Source organism: Ruditapes philippinarum, unplaced genomic scaffold (assembly GCF_026571515.1).
Source record: "Ruditapes philippinarum isolate M1 unplaced genomic scaffold, ASM2657151v2 ctg5514_1_1_1_1, whole genome shotgun sequence".
Lineage (NCBI taxonomy): Eukaryota > Metazoa > Mollusca > Bivalvia > Venerida > Veneridae > Ruditapes > Ruditapes philippinarum.
This window is the reverse complement of record NW_026855379.1, coordinates 1-16,819: the sequence shown is the minus strand read 5'-3', so window position 1 is coordinate 16,819 and position 16,819 is coordinate 1. Positions and strand designations below refer to the sequence as shown.

Sequence of the window (16,819 nt, the reverse complement as noted above, 5' to 3'; positions counted from 1 at the left end):
ACTGAAGTCCAAAATCAGTCTTACTTAAGTCCAAAATCAGTGTTACTGAAGTCCAAAATCAGTCTTACTTAAGTCCAAAATCAGTGTTACTGAAGTCCAAAATCAGTGTTACTGAAGTCCAAAATCAGTGTTACTGAAGTCCAAAATCAGTCTTACTTAAGTCCAAAATCAGTGTTACTGAAGTCCAAAACCAGTGTAACCAAAGTTAGAAAAAGATTGTTACTGAAGTCCAAAATCAGTGTTACTAAACTTCAAGCTTAAAATCGATTTTACTGAAATTCAAATTTGCTGTTACTGAATGCAAATGAAGTTTCCAAAGTCAATGTAAATGAAATATTTGGTACAAAATTCATTCAAATATTAAAAAACAACAACAACACTTTTCAAGAAGATAATTAAATATTTCATTATGAACTGATAACAAATGTAAGAAATGTATGTATTTTGTATGATTTCAGGTTGGATGATGAGAGTAGACTAGAGGCTATCATTGTATTTGAGGAGTTCTGTAAAGAGTTGTCAGCTATAGTGTTCGTCAAACATCATGCTGCAGTTACTGAAGACAGACAATAATACCAGAATTACCCCCCTTGTTACCCTTACCAAACACTGTGCTGCAGTCACTGAAGACAGGCAATAATACCAGAATTACCCCCTTGTTACCCTTACCAAACACTGTGCTGCAATCACTGATGACAGACAATAATACCAGAATTACCCCCTTTGTTACCAATACCAAACACTGTGCTGCAGTCACTGATGACAGTCAATAATACAAGAATTACCCCCCTTGTTACCCTTACCAAACACTGTGCTGCAGTCACTGAAGACAGGCAGTAATACCAGAATTACCCCCCTTGTTACCCTTACCAAACACTGTGCTGCAGTCACTGAAGACAGGCAATAATACCAGAATTACCCCCCCCCCCTTGTTACCCTTACCAAAAACACTGTGCTGCAGTCACTGAAGACAGGCAATGATACCAGAATTACCCCCCTTGTTACCCTTACCAAAAACACTGTGCTGCAGTCATTGAAGACAGGCAGTTATACCAGATTTACCCCCCTTGTTACCCTTACCAAACACTGTGCTGCAGTCACTGAATACAGGCAGTAATACCAGAATTACCCCCCTTGTTACCCTTACCAAAAACACTGTGCTGCAGTCATTGAAGACAGGCAGTTATACCAGATTTACCCCCCTTGTTACCCTTACCAAAAACACTGTGCTGCAGTCATTGAAGACAGGCAGTTATACCAGATTTACCCCCCTTGTTACCCTTACCAAACACTGTGCTGCAGTCACTGAAGACAGGCAATAATACCAGAATTCCCCCCCTTGTTACCCTTCCCAAACACTGTGCTGCAGTCACTGAAGACAGGCAGTAATACCAGAATTACCCCCCTTGTTACCCTTACCAAACACTGTGCTGCAGTCACTGAAGACAGGCAATAATACCAGAATTACCCCCCTTGTTACCCTTACCAAACACTGTGCTGCAGTCACTGAAGACAGGCAATAATACCAGAATTACCCCCTTGTTACCCTTACCAAACACTGTGCTGCAGTCACTGAAGACAGGCAATAATACCAGAATTACCCCCCTTGTTACCCTTACCAAACACTGTGCTGCAGTCACTGAAGACAGGCAGTAATACCAGAATTACCCCCCTTGTTACCCTTACCAAACACTGTGCTGCAGTCACTGAAGACAGGCAATAATACCAGAATTACCCCCCTTGTTACCCTTACCAAACACTGTGCTGCAGTCACTGAAGACAGGCAGTAATACCAGAATTACCCCCCTTGTTACCCTTACCAAACACTGTGCTGCAGTCACTGAAGACAGGCAATAAGAATTACCCCCTTGTTACCCTTACCAAACACTGTGCTGCAGTCACTGAAGACAGGCAGTAATACCAGAATTACCCCCCTTGTTACCCTTACCAAACACTGTGCTGCAGTCACTGAAGACAGGCAGTAATACCAGAATTACCCCCCTTGTTACCCTTACCAAAACACTGTGCTGCAGTCACTGAAGACAGGCAATAAGAATTACCCCCCTTGTTACCCTTACCAAAACACTGTGCTGCAGTCACTGAAGACAGTCAATAAGAATTACCCCCCTTGTTAACCCCTATACAGCACAGTTGTTTGAATTGTGGAAGAACTTTGCAATGGTCTAATATTTTCTAATATTTTATAGCTACATGTATTATGATTGTTATTGTTGTTTTCATACACAGTGGCCAACCATTATAATTTGATTCTTTTAAGTGGAATAAACATTTTGGAGAAGAATGGCAGATTATCCAAACTGAATACTGCATTTTTTGTAGAAGGAAATGAAATGTAATGTTTTCACGGCATATTTTTCCACCCAAACAAGTCAGCAAGTTGTTGCTATTTCGCTTTTAGCGAATTTCAGATATAATGAACAATATTTAAATGTCCCATTGGGTTCATTATAAGCGGAGTCGACTGTATCTATAAAGATGCAACATTCAAGGAAATCTATTTGTTCTATAAATGCTCTGATTTTCCGAGTTGAAATTCAGGATTTTTCATGAAAACAAAAAGTTTTAAAAGCTCAGACATAAAATTAAGCTACAATTCAACCTCTGTATAGCAATACCCTTAGGGAGGCAGAGAGTTTGGTTGTTAATGAGAGGTGTTGCTCTAGGTAAGTTAAATCTATTGTAAAGTTTTACTTTAAGAAAAAAATTGAAGCTGTGGTTGTTGTAAAGAGGTAGATGTTCTACAGAGGGCTGCTCTGTGGAGGTTTTCTGTATTTGATCTGTTTTATAATTTTGAGCTGTTAAAAGTTAAAGTTTGTATACTGGAGTACAATAAAATCGACTTTTTTTTACAGAAAAGATGTTGATATTTTTTGCCCGAGTGTTTTGTTAAGAATCTCATGTTAGTTAAGCTTTCTAGGTCATTTAGAAAGAGTTAAGTTGTCCCTTTTTAATATAATTATGTTTAATTTGTAATTTTTCATGTTATAAATGTATGTTATAAATGAAAATACAAGTTCTTATCATGTATATGGATTCAATGGTACTTACATTTTATTTAATTTTATGAAAATATTAGAATTTTTTTTTTAAAAAAACATTTAAGATCACTTGTTTTGCAAAGAGATACTTACATGTAAAATAAATTTTTCATTTAATTTTAGTTTATGATACAGGTTTAGAATAAAGGTGTTATACTGTAAATCATGTTATTTTTGCATACGGCAAAATCAGTAATGACTTCGGCAGTAATCGGATTTTAGCAAATCTAATTTTAACGATTTTGTTGTACATGCTTCTATATTTCCCATTTTTCTGCTAGCAAAGTGACACTACTCTTTTTGTCGAAGATTCAAATTTCCTATTGATGTATGAAAAAAAAACACCTGACATAATTATGGTGTTATCATTGGTTTTACTCAATATCTTGATATTATATTGAAGTTAATGTATATAAATTGTATATAATTATATTACAGCCTACTGCCATATGTTGTTCTAGTCCTATATATTTGTCTTCCAATTATCTCTACACTGATAATTTGTTTTATATCTATTGCATAATATGATCGTCAATGTTGATTGTAGTTAGAATTATTGATAATTTGTGCCTCGTCACGACAAAACCAACATAATGGGTTTGCGGCCAGCATGGATCCAGACCAGCCTGCGCATCTGCGCAGTCTGATCAGGATCCATGCTGTTTGCTATCAGTTTCTCTACTTGTTATAGGGTTTGTATGCAAACAGCATGGATCCTGATCAGACTGTGCGGATGTGCAGGCTTGTCTGGATCCATAATGGTCGCTAACACATTATGTTGGTTTTGTCATGACGCGGCTCATATGTGTATTGTGACTTGGAATGGGAATTTTTCTTGTCTTCCAACTGGACTGTGTTTTATAGAAAATCATAAGTCAGAAATCGGTCTATAGACCAAAACCAAAACAATTTTGTGTTTCAAAGAAAATATCCAAACTTATGACACTAGGGTTATGACTCATTAATTTCTGAATGGCAATGCTGATGGGTATTTACACATTGCGAATAAAAGCGTATGTCATTGTATTTCATTACTTTTCTTAGGAGAATGCATTTATTTAATATAGTCGACAGTGTTTACTTGCGGATAAAAATGTTAACTGAAATGGTTTTAGGTTAGTCCTAAAGTTGGTTTTATGCCCTATGACTTAGGATACACTTAAGACTAGGACTTTCTAAAGAAACACAGCCCAGATCTGTATATAAGACTTCCATATATATTTTGCTTGACTTTAAATAAACCAAAATAAAAGCACATGAAGTAAAATTCTGTCTTTATGTAAACAAAATTAAAGAACATAAATTATTACACCATGGCAGAAATAGTTGTGATTGCACCTTTAGTCATTGGGTGAATATTGTAAGATATTGGCTGGAAAAACTTTGTAAAATTCAAAGCAGAAAAATGTATGTCCAGAAGAATACCTCCTATTATCAACTGGTATTTTTTGATAATTTTTTCTTTGCATTAAGTTTGTAACATTGTTGCTTCACTTGTTTTAAAATGTCATTATTGAGAAACAAACATTAGATATATATTGGCCTGATTATATTGGTGGTATAGAATTGTTCTTCCCATTTCCAAAAAAATGAATCCAGCCATTTCTTAAAATTTACTCAAGCCATTTGCTTCTGTTTCTGGAAAGCAGGTCATTGCAATTTTAGTAGCATAAGGGTTACACAAGACATGTTAAATAATTTCACTATTGTTTTTATTATTTTGTACTCTGCTGACAGTATTTTTTAAAAAGTTGTTTCTGTTTTAAATGCTTATCACTTGTGCCAAAGGAATTGTGTCTGTCTCATTATAAAGGGTGTAAAGCTATACCTGGCAAAATATCCTAGATTATTTTTTTTTCTCGTAAGTAGTTTTTATGCAGATTTTCACACTTGTTTTAATCATACCTAGGTAGTTTGTATCTTAAAAAATTTCGCCTTGCCTTAGGATCAACTGGTAACACCTGGAAAACAAAACTGATGCTGGCCCTATTGAGCAAAGTGGATGAACTTTAAAAAACCAAGCTCTATTGTTTTCATATTCTTATGGTTATATCTGTGTAATGTTGGGAAAAAGTATCGTTCCCTAGTATCGAAATTCTATATATAGTTTTTATAATGATTTCCAAAGTGCACCATCTGCTGTAATGAAAATTTATAAACATTTTTCTTATAAGTGATGTACTTTGCCATGATTTTGATCAAGATACAGATATGAGCCGCGCCATGACAAAACCAACATAATGGGTTTGCGACCAGCATGGATCCAGACCAGCCTGCGCACCCGCGCAGTCTGATCAGGATCCATGCTGTTCGCTTTCCAACCCTATTACAAGCAAAGATCCTGATAGCGAACAGCATGGATCCTGATCAGACTGTGCGGATGCGCAGCCTGGTCTGGATCATGCTGGTCGCAAAATGTTGGTTTTGTCATGACGCTGCTCAATTATTATACCAATTATAGACAGCTAAATATAGCTTTATACCCTTTAATGTATATATTTCAACATGTTCTTGTTAGTATTGATGTTGTAGATATTGTATATTAATTGATCAACATCAAATTTACTTACTTACCATAATGAAAACATAAGATTTTGGTTTTACGTCAGTGGTTTGAAAAGTAAGTGTTGATTTAAACACTGTATATTCACAGAAAGTGATTGCAATTTTAATGTCCCTAAATTCAACAGATAATCTCTGTTTTATAAGTTTTAAGTATTATGATATTTAATAGATTGTTATGTCAGTTTAAACAAACATAATGAAACCCTGTCACAGAAATACAGTCACACGTGTGAACAAAGGCCATCGAAAAGGAGAGACAGTAAATGGCCTCTATATACAAGTGGTCTTTGCTTTGAGGTTACTTTGTTCTTATTAAAATCACCAGGTTTAAATAAAGGCCGATCTTCTTCAAAAACCTTCATTGATTAAATAATAAAAGATAGGTTTTTTTTTTATAAGTGGCTTTTATTAACAAAGTGAGCTGGTCTTTGGCAGATGTTTGACTGTACCTTAATTGTTTCTTATTTGCTAATTGATTCAAATATTACATGCCATGGTTAACATTTATTTTTTGTTTTGTTAAACAGGGTAGTTTTTTTTTTGTCTTTATAAAATTATGTTTATGCACTTTTTTCCTTAAGTTTTTCATGGCAATATAAAGATATGCCCAATTTCTTTGTTCATACCAATGGATACATCAGTCGTGTATAACAGGTGCCAAATACCATCTATGCAAAACTGTTATAGGATAGATGTTGGTGTTAAGGCACCATGCCTCCAGATTTCTGTTAACTTACAAATTATTGGCATTAGTACAAATATTGTCAAGTGTACAAATTTGGTGATATAACTTAACCTTAGGCACTTGCCATCCATTGAAATTTGTAGGGGTGTCACGTTTAAACGTGTACCGTTGGTTTATAGCTAAAAGCCAGTAAGAAAATACAGTAACTGAGGTTAGTATTTGACAAAGGGGCGAAAACGTTTTAAATTGATTCTAAGTAATGGCTTATTTTTTTTTAAAGCAAGATATGACCTTTGTTTGTATTTTACCTGTTCTCAACAATGTATTTTTTTCCGATCTGATTGAATATGGTACAACCCTAGCGGAAAACAGTTACTCCATATTCAGATTTGTATTGTATGTATTGTAATCATGTTGAATACAACAAAAACAAGCAAAAAGGCATATCTTATCATAAAGAAACAAAGATAATGTTGGAAAATGTAAAAAGTTTTATTAGTACGGTCAGTTAACATTTACCACGGTTATTACATCGCCTTCTAAACGGTTAGCATTTTTTTCTAATCGTGATACCCCTAGAAATTATCTTCAAAATATGTAGAATTTCTTTGACTCACTTCATACAAGAGTAGTGTTGGAAATAAAATCAGATTTTTTATACATACCTGGGATAACCAAAATAATATTCATTATTGAAATAGCTCTTTAACTGTAAGCATATTTTTCTTCAGTGTTTATTTAAGTCTTATTGAGGTATGCTGCTTTAAAATCACTAAATCCCAGTTAGCTGAAAGATGTATTAATAATTCTTTTTTTTACATTTATATTCAGTATGATTTAATTTTTTTTTATGCCTTAAGTTTTATATAGAAGACTCTTATCATAAGTTTTTTTATGCCACCGCAGCATCTGCGATGCGGTGGCATATAGCGATTCACCTGTGTGTGTGTGTGTTATATAGATTATATAGTGAACTTAAAAAATCTTCTTGTGAAGAACCACTAGTCCAATTTCAACCAAACTTGGCAGGATTGATCCTTGGGTGAAGGGCTTCCAAAGTTGTTGAAAGAATTTCATTCCATGCAGAAATCTGGTTGCCATGGCAACCAAAAGGAATTATAAGAATAAATTTAAAAAAATCTTCTTGTAAAGAACCAAAAGGCCTAGAGCTTAGATATTTTGCATAAGGCATTGTCTGGTAGACCTCTACCAAGATTGTTCAAATTATAGCCCTGGGGTCAAAATCGGCCCCGCCCTGGGGGTCATTGATTTTCACTATATGTACATATAGCAAAACCTTAAAATACCTTCTTGTAAAGAACCAAAAGGCCTAGAGCTTAGATATTTTGCATAAGGCATTGTCTGGTAGACCATTACCATGATTGTTCCAATTATAGCCCTGGGGTCAAAATCGGCCCCGCCCCGGGGTCATTGATTTTCACTATATGTACATATAGTAAAAACTTAAAATACCTTCTTGTAAAGACCCAAAAGGCCTAGAGCTTAGATATTTTGCATAAGGCATTGTCTGGTAGACCTCTACCAAGATTATTCAAAATTATAGCCCTGGGATCAGAATCGGCCCCGCCCCGGGGGTCATTGGTTTTCCTTATATGTATATAGGAAAAAAAACTTAAACATGACTTGTAGTAAAAACTTTAGAAAAATTTCTTCTAGTAATTGACAAATGCTAGAGGTTAGATATTTTGCATGAAACATTATGAAATGAACTTCTAGCAAGATTGTTTAAATTATAGCAATGGGGTCAAAATTGCCTTTGCCCCGGGGGTCATTGATTTTCAATATAAACATATAGTAAAAAAATCAAAAAATCTTATTGTCTGAAGGTACAAGGATTAATGCGGTGCATAGCATTTTTCTCAAATGCAATCTTGTTTTTTAATTTTTATTTTATTTGACGATGTAAAATCTTTTTTTACACTACGACTTGTATGATGTTGTCTTTCTTTTGACATGATGGTCAATTTCTTTATATATGTTTTTTTTTTTTTAATGATTATACAGTTCCTGCTTTTCCCTCAGACAAATTTTATCAAGGACATTGGTGTGTATGTGCATATGAACTTAATGTTCACTCTAAGTTTTCACAAATTATTAGTGCCATGCATAAATACATTTATACAAAATTATACATAACAGTTTGTGCAGGCTGGCCTGGCTCTAAAGTAGAGGCAAAAGTTAACAGTCAATTCCTGCAGGTTAAGTGTAATTTGTCAACAAATAATGTGAACTGGATTTATCTATATGTGTTTCCAAATTATAATGTCTAGTCATAGTTCTTGCATTTGAAATCCTTTATATTATACTAACTGTGTTAAGGCCTAATTTCAGAATTATTTAGATTATATGTTTGGTATGTTTATTTTTGAGATATTAAGAAAATAAAGAGAATTAAAACTTTCAATTTTGTTATACTAACATTCTGGAATGATGATAAGCAAAGTAGTATGCCACTACTTTTTATTCTCCTATGGGGGCTATAGTGCATATAGTCTGGCCATACATGTATGTGTGTTAGAATGTATGTATAGTTTGTATCGCAACTTTATCCATTACATTCAAAATTTGGTAGCCAAGGTCACCAAAGGGTAAAAGATTGTGTCTTGGTCAAGGTTCACAACATGGGAATAAACCTGCATTTTTGTCACAAAGTGCAGAAAGAGTGGTGATGTTGGTCCATTTAACTTCTGCAAAGCATGTTTGGACTTAAAACAACGGTCAGCCATGATCACTTTAAGACCATTCATTTCTGGAGATACAGGTGCGCTGGGAAAAGAATCATAATTTTCAATGCGCAGAATAAATTTACAACATTTTTGGGTGTGGTCAAAAGCAAAAATTAAAAGTCCCACTGTACATTTTAAAAATATTTGTTCTTAAATGCATAAAACTGGATTTTTTAAAATGAAGAATTATCAGTATCAGAAAGTTACAAAAAGCCTACTTATAAAGATATGACCAAATTTAACAATTCATGTAAATAAAGGGGCATAATTATTTAGAACTATATTTCTGATGTGCTCATATTTTCAATAGAAGATGAAGTGTTTATGTAGTACTTTAAAACTTATTTATACCCATATAAAATTGTTTGTATAAATATATCAAATTCTTAAATTACACAAATAAAACTGTGCACACGGTCAAAATGTGTTGGAAGGAAATGGACATGTGACCGAATATAATTTTGGTTTAACAGTATGTTACATCCTTAATTACACTATGCAGGATACACACACACAGTTTACTGTCAGTCTTTATAAATGACCATGTAGATTGTGCGAATTTCAATTTCCAAGGACATAATATTTTCTTTTGAAGAGGACCACAAGATGATGCTTCATGCCAAATATCTTTACTCTTGGTATTGTAATTTCTGAGGAAAGACTTTTGATCAGGCTTGAACCATTTAGGTCAACCTAAAATCATCCCTGTGAAGTTTGATGCAAATCCTCCTAGTGGTTTAGGTGCAGATGCTGTTTATTAAGAATTCAGCTTTAAAAAAAATCAAACCTATTACAAATAGCTCATTCGTTTCTCCAAGACCAAGGTATGCACCTTTTAAGGTTAAGATCAGTCTTAAAATTTATTACTAGATTTGTTGTCAAAATATTTGGGACAGGTCTTCACCAGTATGGCTATGTGTTGCATGCAAGACCCACATCAGATTCTGCAGTCAAAAGTTTTATTTGTAGGTTATATGTTAAATCTGGCCCAGCTTATAACATTTGGCACAATGATTGGTAAAATATTCAGCTTGTGTTTTCACCACTCAATGTTTCATACACAATATTCAGGGGCATACTCTTGTGACATCTTATTACAGTTGCCATACATAGTTTTCAATTAAAAAATACCGCAGATTCTCTCTAATATTTCAAGACACTGATTGGCTAATTGTTAAGAACCACGTTCCATCCATTCATGAAAATATAAAGGAATTACAAAGTCGCAGGCAATGATGAAAATTGACAAAAGTGACTGGCAATTGAATTGGTCAGCACTTTAACAGCTTCAAAGAATGTTACACTAAATTAGTGGATAAAATGAAAAAACAATCACTATGGAAACTGATGAAAAAATGTTTTATTGTTTTAAAAGACGATAATGAATGCTCACAGCTACAATAAAATCATTGATGAAAAACAAACTACAAACATTACTTGTACACGGTCACATCTACACTATACCAACAAGTATAACTACTATCCCCACATACATGTTATTTACTTCCATAACTTTCTTATTACTAATTCTCACTTTCTAATTATAGCATGTTATGATGGCAGATTAACTAATGTACATTAAAATGTGATTATGGAAACTTTTTGTACATTATACCTGGATGGAAATGATAAATGTGGCCTATGTCACTAATATCTATCAACATGTAAAAAAAATAAAAACATTATTTTGATCCATGGACCTTACTGTTCATCATATATAAATGGAAAATTTGGATACGACTCAACAATGTGACAAAATTAAACATTGAACGTACATGTATAAGGTTTCACCATACATTAAAGATCACAATGTTAATCTTTATGTAAATATATTTATAATTACTGCATTTATTTGTTTTAGTATTGTAACTTCCGTTACAAAAATATATGCGACAAAGGGACTATTTTTAAAACTATCGAAACTGGCAAAATACTGAAATTTATGCATGGAAAAAAAAAAACCCACATTGCTTTGGTAAAATGTGGATGCAGAATTAAATTGTACTTTCTTATGTATGATTATGTATATGGACACTTTAAAAAACCATTGCATTTCTCATGAAAACACCATGATTTCTTTAAATACTTTAGTACAATAAATATAAGCATGATAACCCCCTTCCGCTGCTAAATTCTGAGCCCGTCATGACAAAACCAAACAAATGGGTTTTTGCGACCAGCATGGATCCAGACAGCCTAACCAGCTGACCAGGATCCATGCTGTTGGCTGTCAGTTACTCTACTTGTAATAGGGTTTGTAAGCAAACAGCAAATGGAAATTCTGATCAGAACTGCGCGGATGCGGCAAAGCTGGTCTGGATCCATTACTTCCGCAAACGCATTAAATTTTGGGTTTTGTCAGCACGGGTCATTTATGTTTAGCTTTTTGCCACAAGAAAGACCCCAAACTAATCTCCGCAAACATGCACCCCAAACTGTTGGCCCAAACTATAAATTTATTCATCTTGATATAACCTATATTGAAGATATTGACAGCTGGGAAATTCAGCAGGTTAAGGGTTAACAATAAAACATCTTATAATTGTTTAGCCAATCATATTACATTAACACATAACAAAATATAAAACACATTTTAAAAGTCAATTTGCCCCTGCTTAATCTGTTTTGTACCTAAGATAAATGACAACATTTGTCTGTAAACCCCCTTTATAAAACCAGTCATGTATTATTCACTACCACAAACTTTCCTTTTTCGTCTTTTCAGCGTAATTGATATCAAGAACAGATGTAAGGTACTAAAGAAATTGTTATTTTTGTTCAGAAGACTTTTTAAACGACAGCATAACAATCTTTCTAATCTTTTTGTGGCGTTTTGCTTCGACTTTCTTGCTTCTCTTTATCACCTGACCTCCTACCTTGAACGAGAACGGCTGTAACGACCTTGACCTATGAATATTACAACAGCATAATTAAGCAAAACAGTAAGTTGAACTAGCAATGTTTCATGCTTTTATAACGTCATGCTTTCCATTTGGAAAATTAAAATTATATTAGAAAAAAAATTATAAAAATATAATTTCAGCTGTAGCTGGACTTATATCTGAATGCAGATGAAAAGAATATATCTTAAATAGAGGAAATATTGTCAGAAATATATCGTCGTCATGAGCAAAAAGTACTTGATAATGAGAAGCACATAAATATCTTCTGTACATATCATTTAATTCATGAAGTGTTACAGCATTATTTTTCACCAAAGAACAATGTGACTTGATGAAAATTTTAGTTTCAATGTATAGAGGATATTGTTTCTTTTGTACAAAAGATCAAATAATCTTTCACTCACAGGCACCAGCCCTTAGATTTTCACTTGTGACTCTGCCACTTGTGAAAAATAGAACATCTGGTGTTCAAGTCTGTCGAAATATATTTCGATCTTACATGTAACACAACAAATATCCTCTATATATTGAATTAAAATGCTAATATTTCACTCCACACCGACTGAGGTAACCTCAAAACGATTTGGACTAGGAAAGCAGTATGTTACGTTGAATTGAAATGGTAACATTAAATTTTTTTGACTGAACTGGGAAACATTACACAACTTTTTAAATAACCTCTACAAGGATTTAATATTTTAAGTTAACGAAATCATACATTCTACCATTTACACGAACTATTAAAGTAACCTCCACATTAGTTAACTAATTTGATATAACTTTTAATAATTTTAATTAAACTTTTTTATATATAATCTGAACTAAATACTACCCACTTTCAATTAAAATTTAAACAAGGGATGACCATTTCACTCAAACATTAAAACTAAACTGCGGGGTTACAAGTTCACAACAAGTCTGTATCTAGTGCCCTTTGTATGGTGAATCAAAAGTAGCAAGTACTTTGGGAATCATTCATGTCCAAAAAATGAAACTTTGATAAACTTTCATTACAAGCTACATCATTCTTTTTCTGTTCATGCATTGCTAAATCTTTTGAAAATTAACATTTCAAACAACTTAATCAATAATTTAAGAACAAGAAGATATTTAATTAATAAACTGTTTGGTTTTTATAAATTACTTAAACAGTTGAAAAATCATAACTACACAAATCAGCTCAATTTGATTGAGATTTTTTCCCCATTTAACTAACCCAAATTATATAAAGAATATGTATTGTTTCCAGTAAATCATTCCAACACTGATACTATCCTGAAAAGTACCTGTATAACCTATCAACTACTTTCAGGTGGTGGTGTAATCAAATGGTTAACATGTCTAAACTTAAAATTGTTAAGGATTGTTGGCCATTTTGGTTCAACCCAGTCCAGGGCAAGCTGTTGTTTTCCATGAGCAAGACACTTACACTCATTATTAGTACTTGTTGATTCCAGAAAAAGTATTTGAGTGTTTTAATAAGCTTCCAAACAAAATTAAGTATAATAAATTAGACTAATTTATAATAGTATAAACTAAACTACTAGTAGATAGCTAGAAAGTATACACTACTCACTTGAAAATTTATTCCATTCTCAAGCTCTAGGACCTTATTATTAAATTGGTAAATTCATTTATTTCATTTTACAAGCAAATGACCCTCCTAGCATTTTTTTATGTTTTATTTAACAATATACAAGGAAAACAAGATTCATGAAATTTCAAATGGTCGCTGGAACAGCTTTCATGGAAGGCAAAACAAAGTGTGTGGATTAAGATGGTAGTTGTAAATGGAAAGAGGTAAGTAAGACGTCATTAGTCGTTGTACCTGTTAGATCGTGACCTGCTTCTAGAAGTGTGTATGAACGGCGACCTCGACTCCTTGACCGTCTATAAATAAAGTTCAATAAAATATCCATGTCATATTCTTCAGTAACCAGGTAAATTTACTTGAATGTTTTGAAAATCCTAAATTAAGGAATAATCCTTGAAAACTTTTTTCCATGTATTGGCAATCTAAAATTTTATTATATACATTTCCCCTAAAACATTTAAAGTTTTAAAATAAAACTTGCATGTTATTATATTTAAAAACCAATGGGCAATGATTTAACATTCAGACCCCAATTCTTGCACTAAATTTAATATATTAACAATTGAAAATAAATATAGAAGCACTTACTTCTTCTCATAGCTCCTGGAACGTGATTTTTCCTTGAAATTGCAAAAAAAATGACAATAACTTCTTTAGTAATAATACCTTAAAAGGGAAAACTTTTCTGGATTTATAAACTATTTTTCCTTAAGCCCGATTGTTTCAAAGTTGAAACTTTTTGAAACATTGAGTTGGCTTCCCTGGAACTAAAACCGTATTGGTGTTCATATGACTAAAAACATGGCAATGTCCCCAGTACTTCTCAAAAATTCTAATCTTGCCCCCCCTTACCACTGCACACCTGTCCATTAGTAAAAAAAGTCCAAATGTTTGCGCAATGTTATTTTATATAAAAAGAAAATTACTTTCAAATCTTCTATCTTGATATGGTATCAATTCACATATCTAAGGTATCATTTCATTTTAAATCTGTTTTTTATCCTACACAGAAAAACTCTTTACTCATCATATTTTTCAAGTTGCAAACATTAAATACCTATCCTAAAATAAGAGGTAAGAAATGTGCAAAGACCAAAAATAACACTTAATTAACAGCCATATCTATGTGCATTTAAAGAACATAAACCACCTCCTGTCATAACTTCTTTGACCTGGAAGCGGTGCCTGCAAATAAAAGTCATTTTCCAACATTCAAGGCACTAGCCATCACAAAGTAACATACCTTTTTAACAGATATGCTTGAATATTTGCTATAATGCACTACACCACTTAATATTATCATAACAACTACCATAATTGTTTTTGACAGTCGAGATGCTGACAAATTCGAAAACATTGCTCAAATCATATGATTTTTGTCAAAAAGCTTTAGTTGTTTAAAGAATTTAAGATCTTTAAGAATTTTGTAACAGCTATATCACTGTATTTTAATGCATAGCTTTTTAAACTGTTAGAAAACTATTTCAGTCAAGTCAAGTTTATATAAAATAGACAATTGCATTATGGTACGATATATAAAACTTGCTTATATCAACTATGAAAAAATATTCAAAATAAAATTTTTGGTCACCTTCTGTCATAGCTTCTTGATCTTGATCGACGTCTGAAAAAATTTGAAAGGTAATGTCTGTGTAATAAAAAACTAGTCAACAAACCCAACATTTTATCATAACAAGAAATTGAATAGCAATTCATGATCCTTCTTTAAATTTTCAAACCACAGTTATCAAGAAAAGATGGCGTAACTCGACACTCTCAAAACAAAAACATCTACAAATCTAGTGAGTACATGCTCATGTAAAACATCAGTGTTTGATGATAGGTCTGTTAATGGGTCCGTTTCAAACACTAAATTTCCAAAAAAAATAATTAAAAATTCTCATATACAATTTTATAAATTTTGTTAATTTTTTAGAGGGACTCCAAAGTCAAGAAACAACCAAACAATTGTAATGAAACAAATAAAAAACATACAGATGTGTGTGTAATAATTGCAAGGTCAGCATAAACACCCTTTCAGTCAGTAAATTCAGCTTTATTTTTTTTAATCCAAAAAAAAGCTCTCAACACCACCAACAGAGTTCTAAATTACATGTATATTTATGCAATTAAAGCAGTGAAAGAGCTTTATGTACTACAAACACATGTACTTAATCAGCCATTTACAAACAAAATCAACATTAAATGATTTTTTTTACAAATTATTTCATGCTTTCCAGTGTTTTACTGTAATATATCAGGTGATTATTTCTGATTAAACCACTAGTGAAATTTTCAAATTTAATTTTCAATGTAGCGGGACAATATCTGAATGCGGATGAAAAGAAATAGCATAACTAAATGAATAACTGGCAAAAAAAATACTGTTCATACATCAATTTTGCTTCTTAGGAAAAGAAAGCTGATGTCATCATATATCATGTTAAAAATGAAACAAAATTATGAAATTAAACAGAACTATATTTCAAATTGATGTGACGTCATGATGTGATGAAATCATAAAGGAGAATGCACGACGTTATGCGGAAAAATCGGTAAAAAATACTTTAAAACATAAAAAGCATAAAATTAAAAAAGAAAATTTTTTGTTTTACATATAAGATTGAAATATATTTCATTCATAAACACCAGCTATTATAAAGTGCAAATTTATGTGCACTATGACACACATTAATTATTAAAGTTTATCCAAAAGAATTATTTTTTTAATAAATCAGACAATCATTATCAATACCTTGGACTTCTGCTGTATGACCTTCGTCTTCTGTCGTCATGGCGACTTCTGTATGGTGACCTTCTAGATGACCTTTCCTTCCCCCTCATTTGATTTGGCGCTGAAAATTTATTTCCATTTTACCATAAAATTCTAAACTTTATAAGAATATAGTACAAATGTATTAATAAATGAACTGAGATGAAGAGATATCTTATTTTTTTGTAATTCTTAACCCTTGTACCATTCATCTTGTAAATATTCATCTCTCAAAAATAATTTTGTAAAATTTCAGAACAAAAACACCATTTTAACATCATCTTTAAAGCAGCATGCCTTAAATTCATGCTAAATTTCATGAAAATTTTGAAAATGTAAATATTGAAAAATCAGTCATTCATGGCATGTAACACTTGAATTGTAAATATTTTTACTTTTATTAAAATCTAAGTACATTTTTCTTACTGTTGATTTTCTTGAACTTGTTTGGCTTATGTGAAAACATGCAGTTTTAATGGGAATTATTTAAAAA

The 16,819-nt window shown here is 32.5% G+C and overlaps 1 protein-coding gene across 5 annotated transcripts in view; it reads left to right on the top strand.

The window, feature by feature from the left end:
- The window catches only part of LOC132743125 (FHF complex subunit HOOK interacting protein 2A-like), a 30,092-nt gene extending 29,391 nt beyond the window's left edge, over nt 1-701 (top strand). For 3 of the 5 annotated variants that reach the window (XM_060731647.1, XM_060731646.1, XM_060731644.1), the window contains one exon: nt 459-700. In XM_060731647.1, the coding sequence (XP_060587630.1) occupies nt 459-573 (115 nt within the window). In that variant the 3' untranslated portion in view covers nt 574-700. Of the gene's footprint in view, nt 1-458 lie in introns of all 5 variants that reach the window. The other 2 variants (XM_060731642.1, XM_060731643.1) reach the window with 2 other exon arrangements.
- Nucleotides 702-16,819: the final 16,118 nt, after the last annotated feature.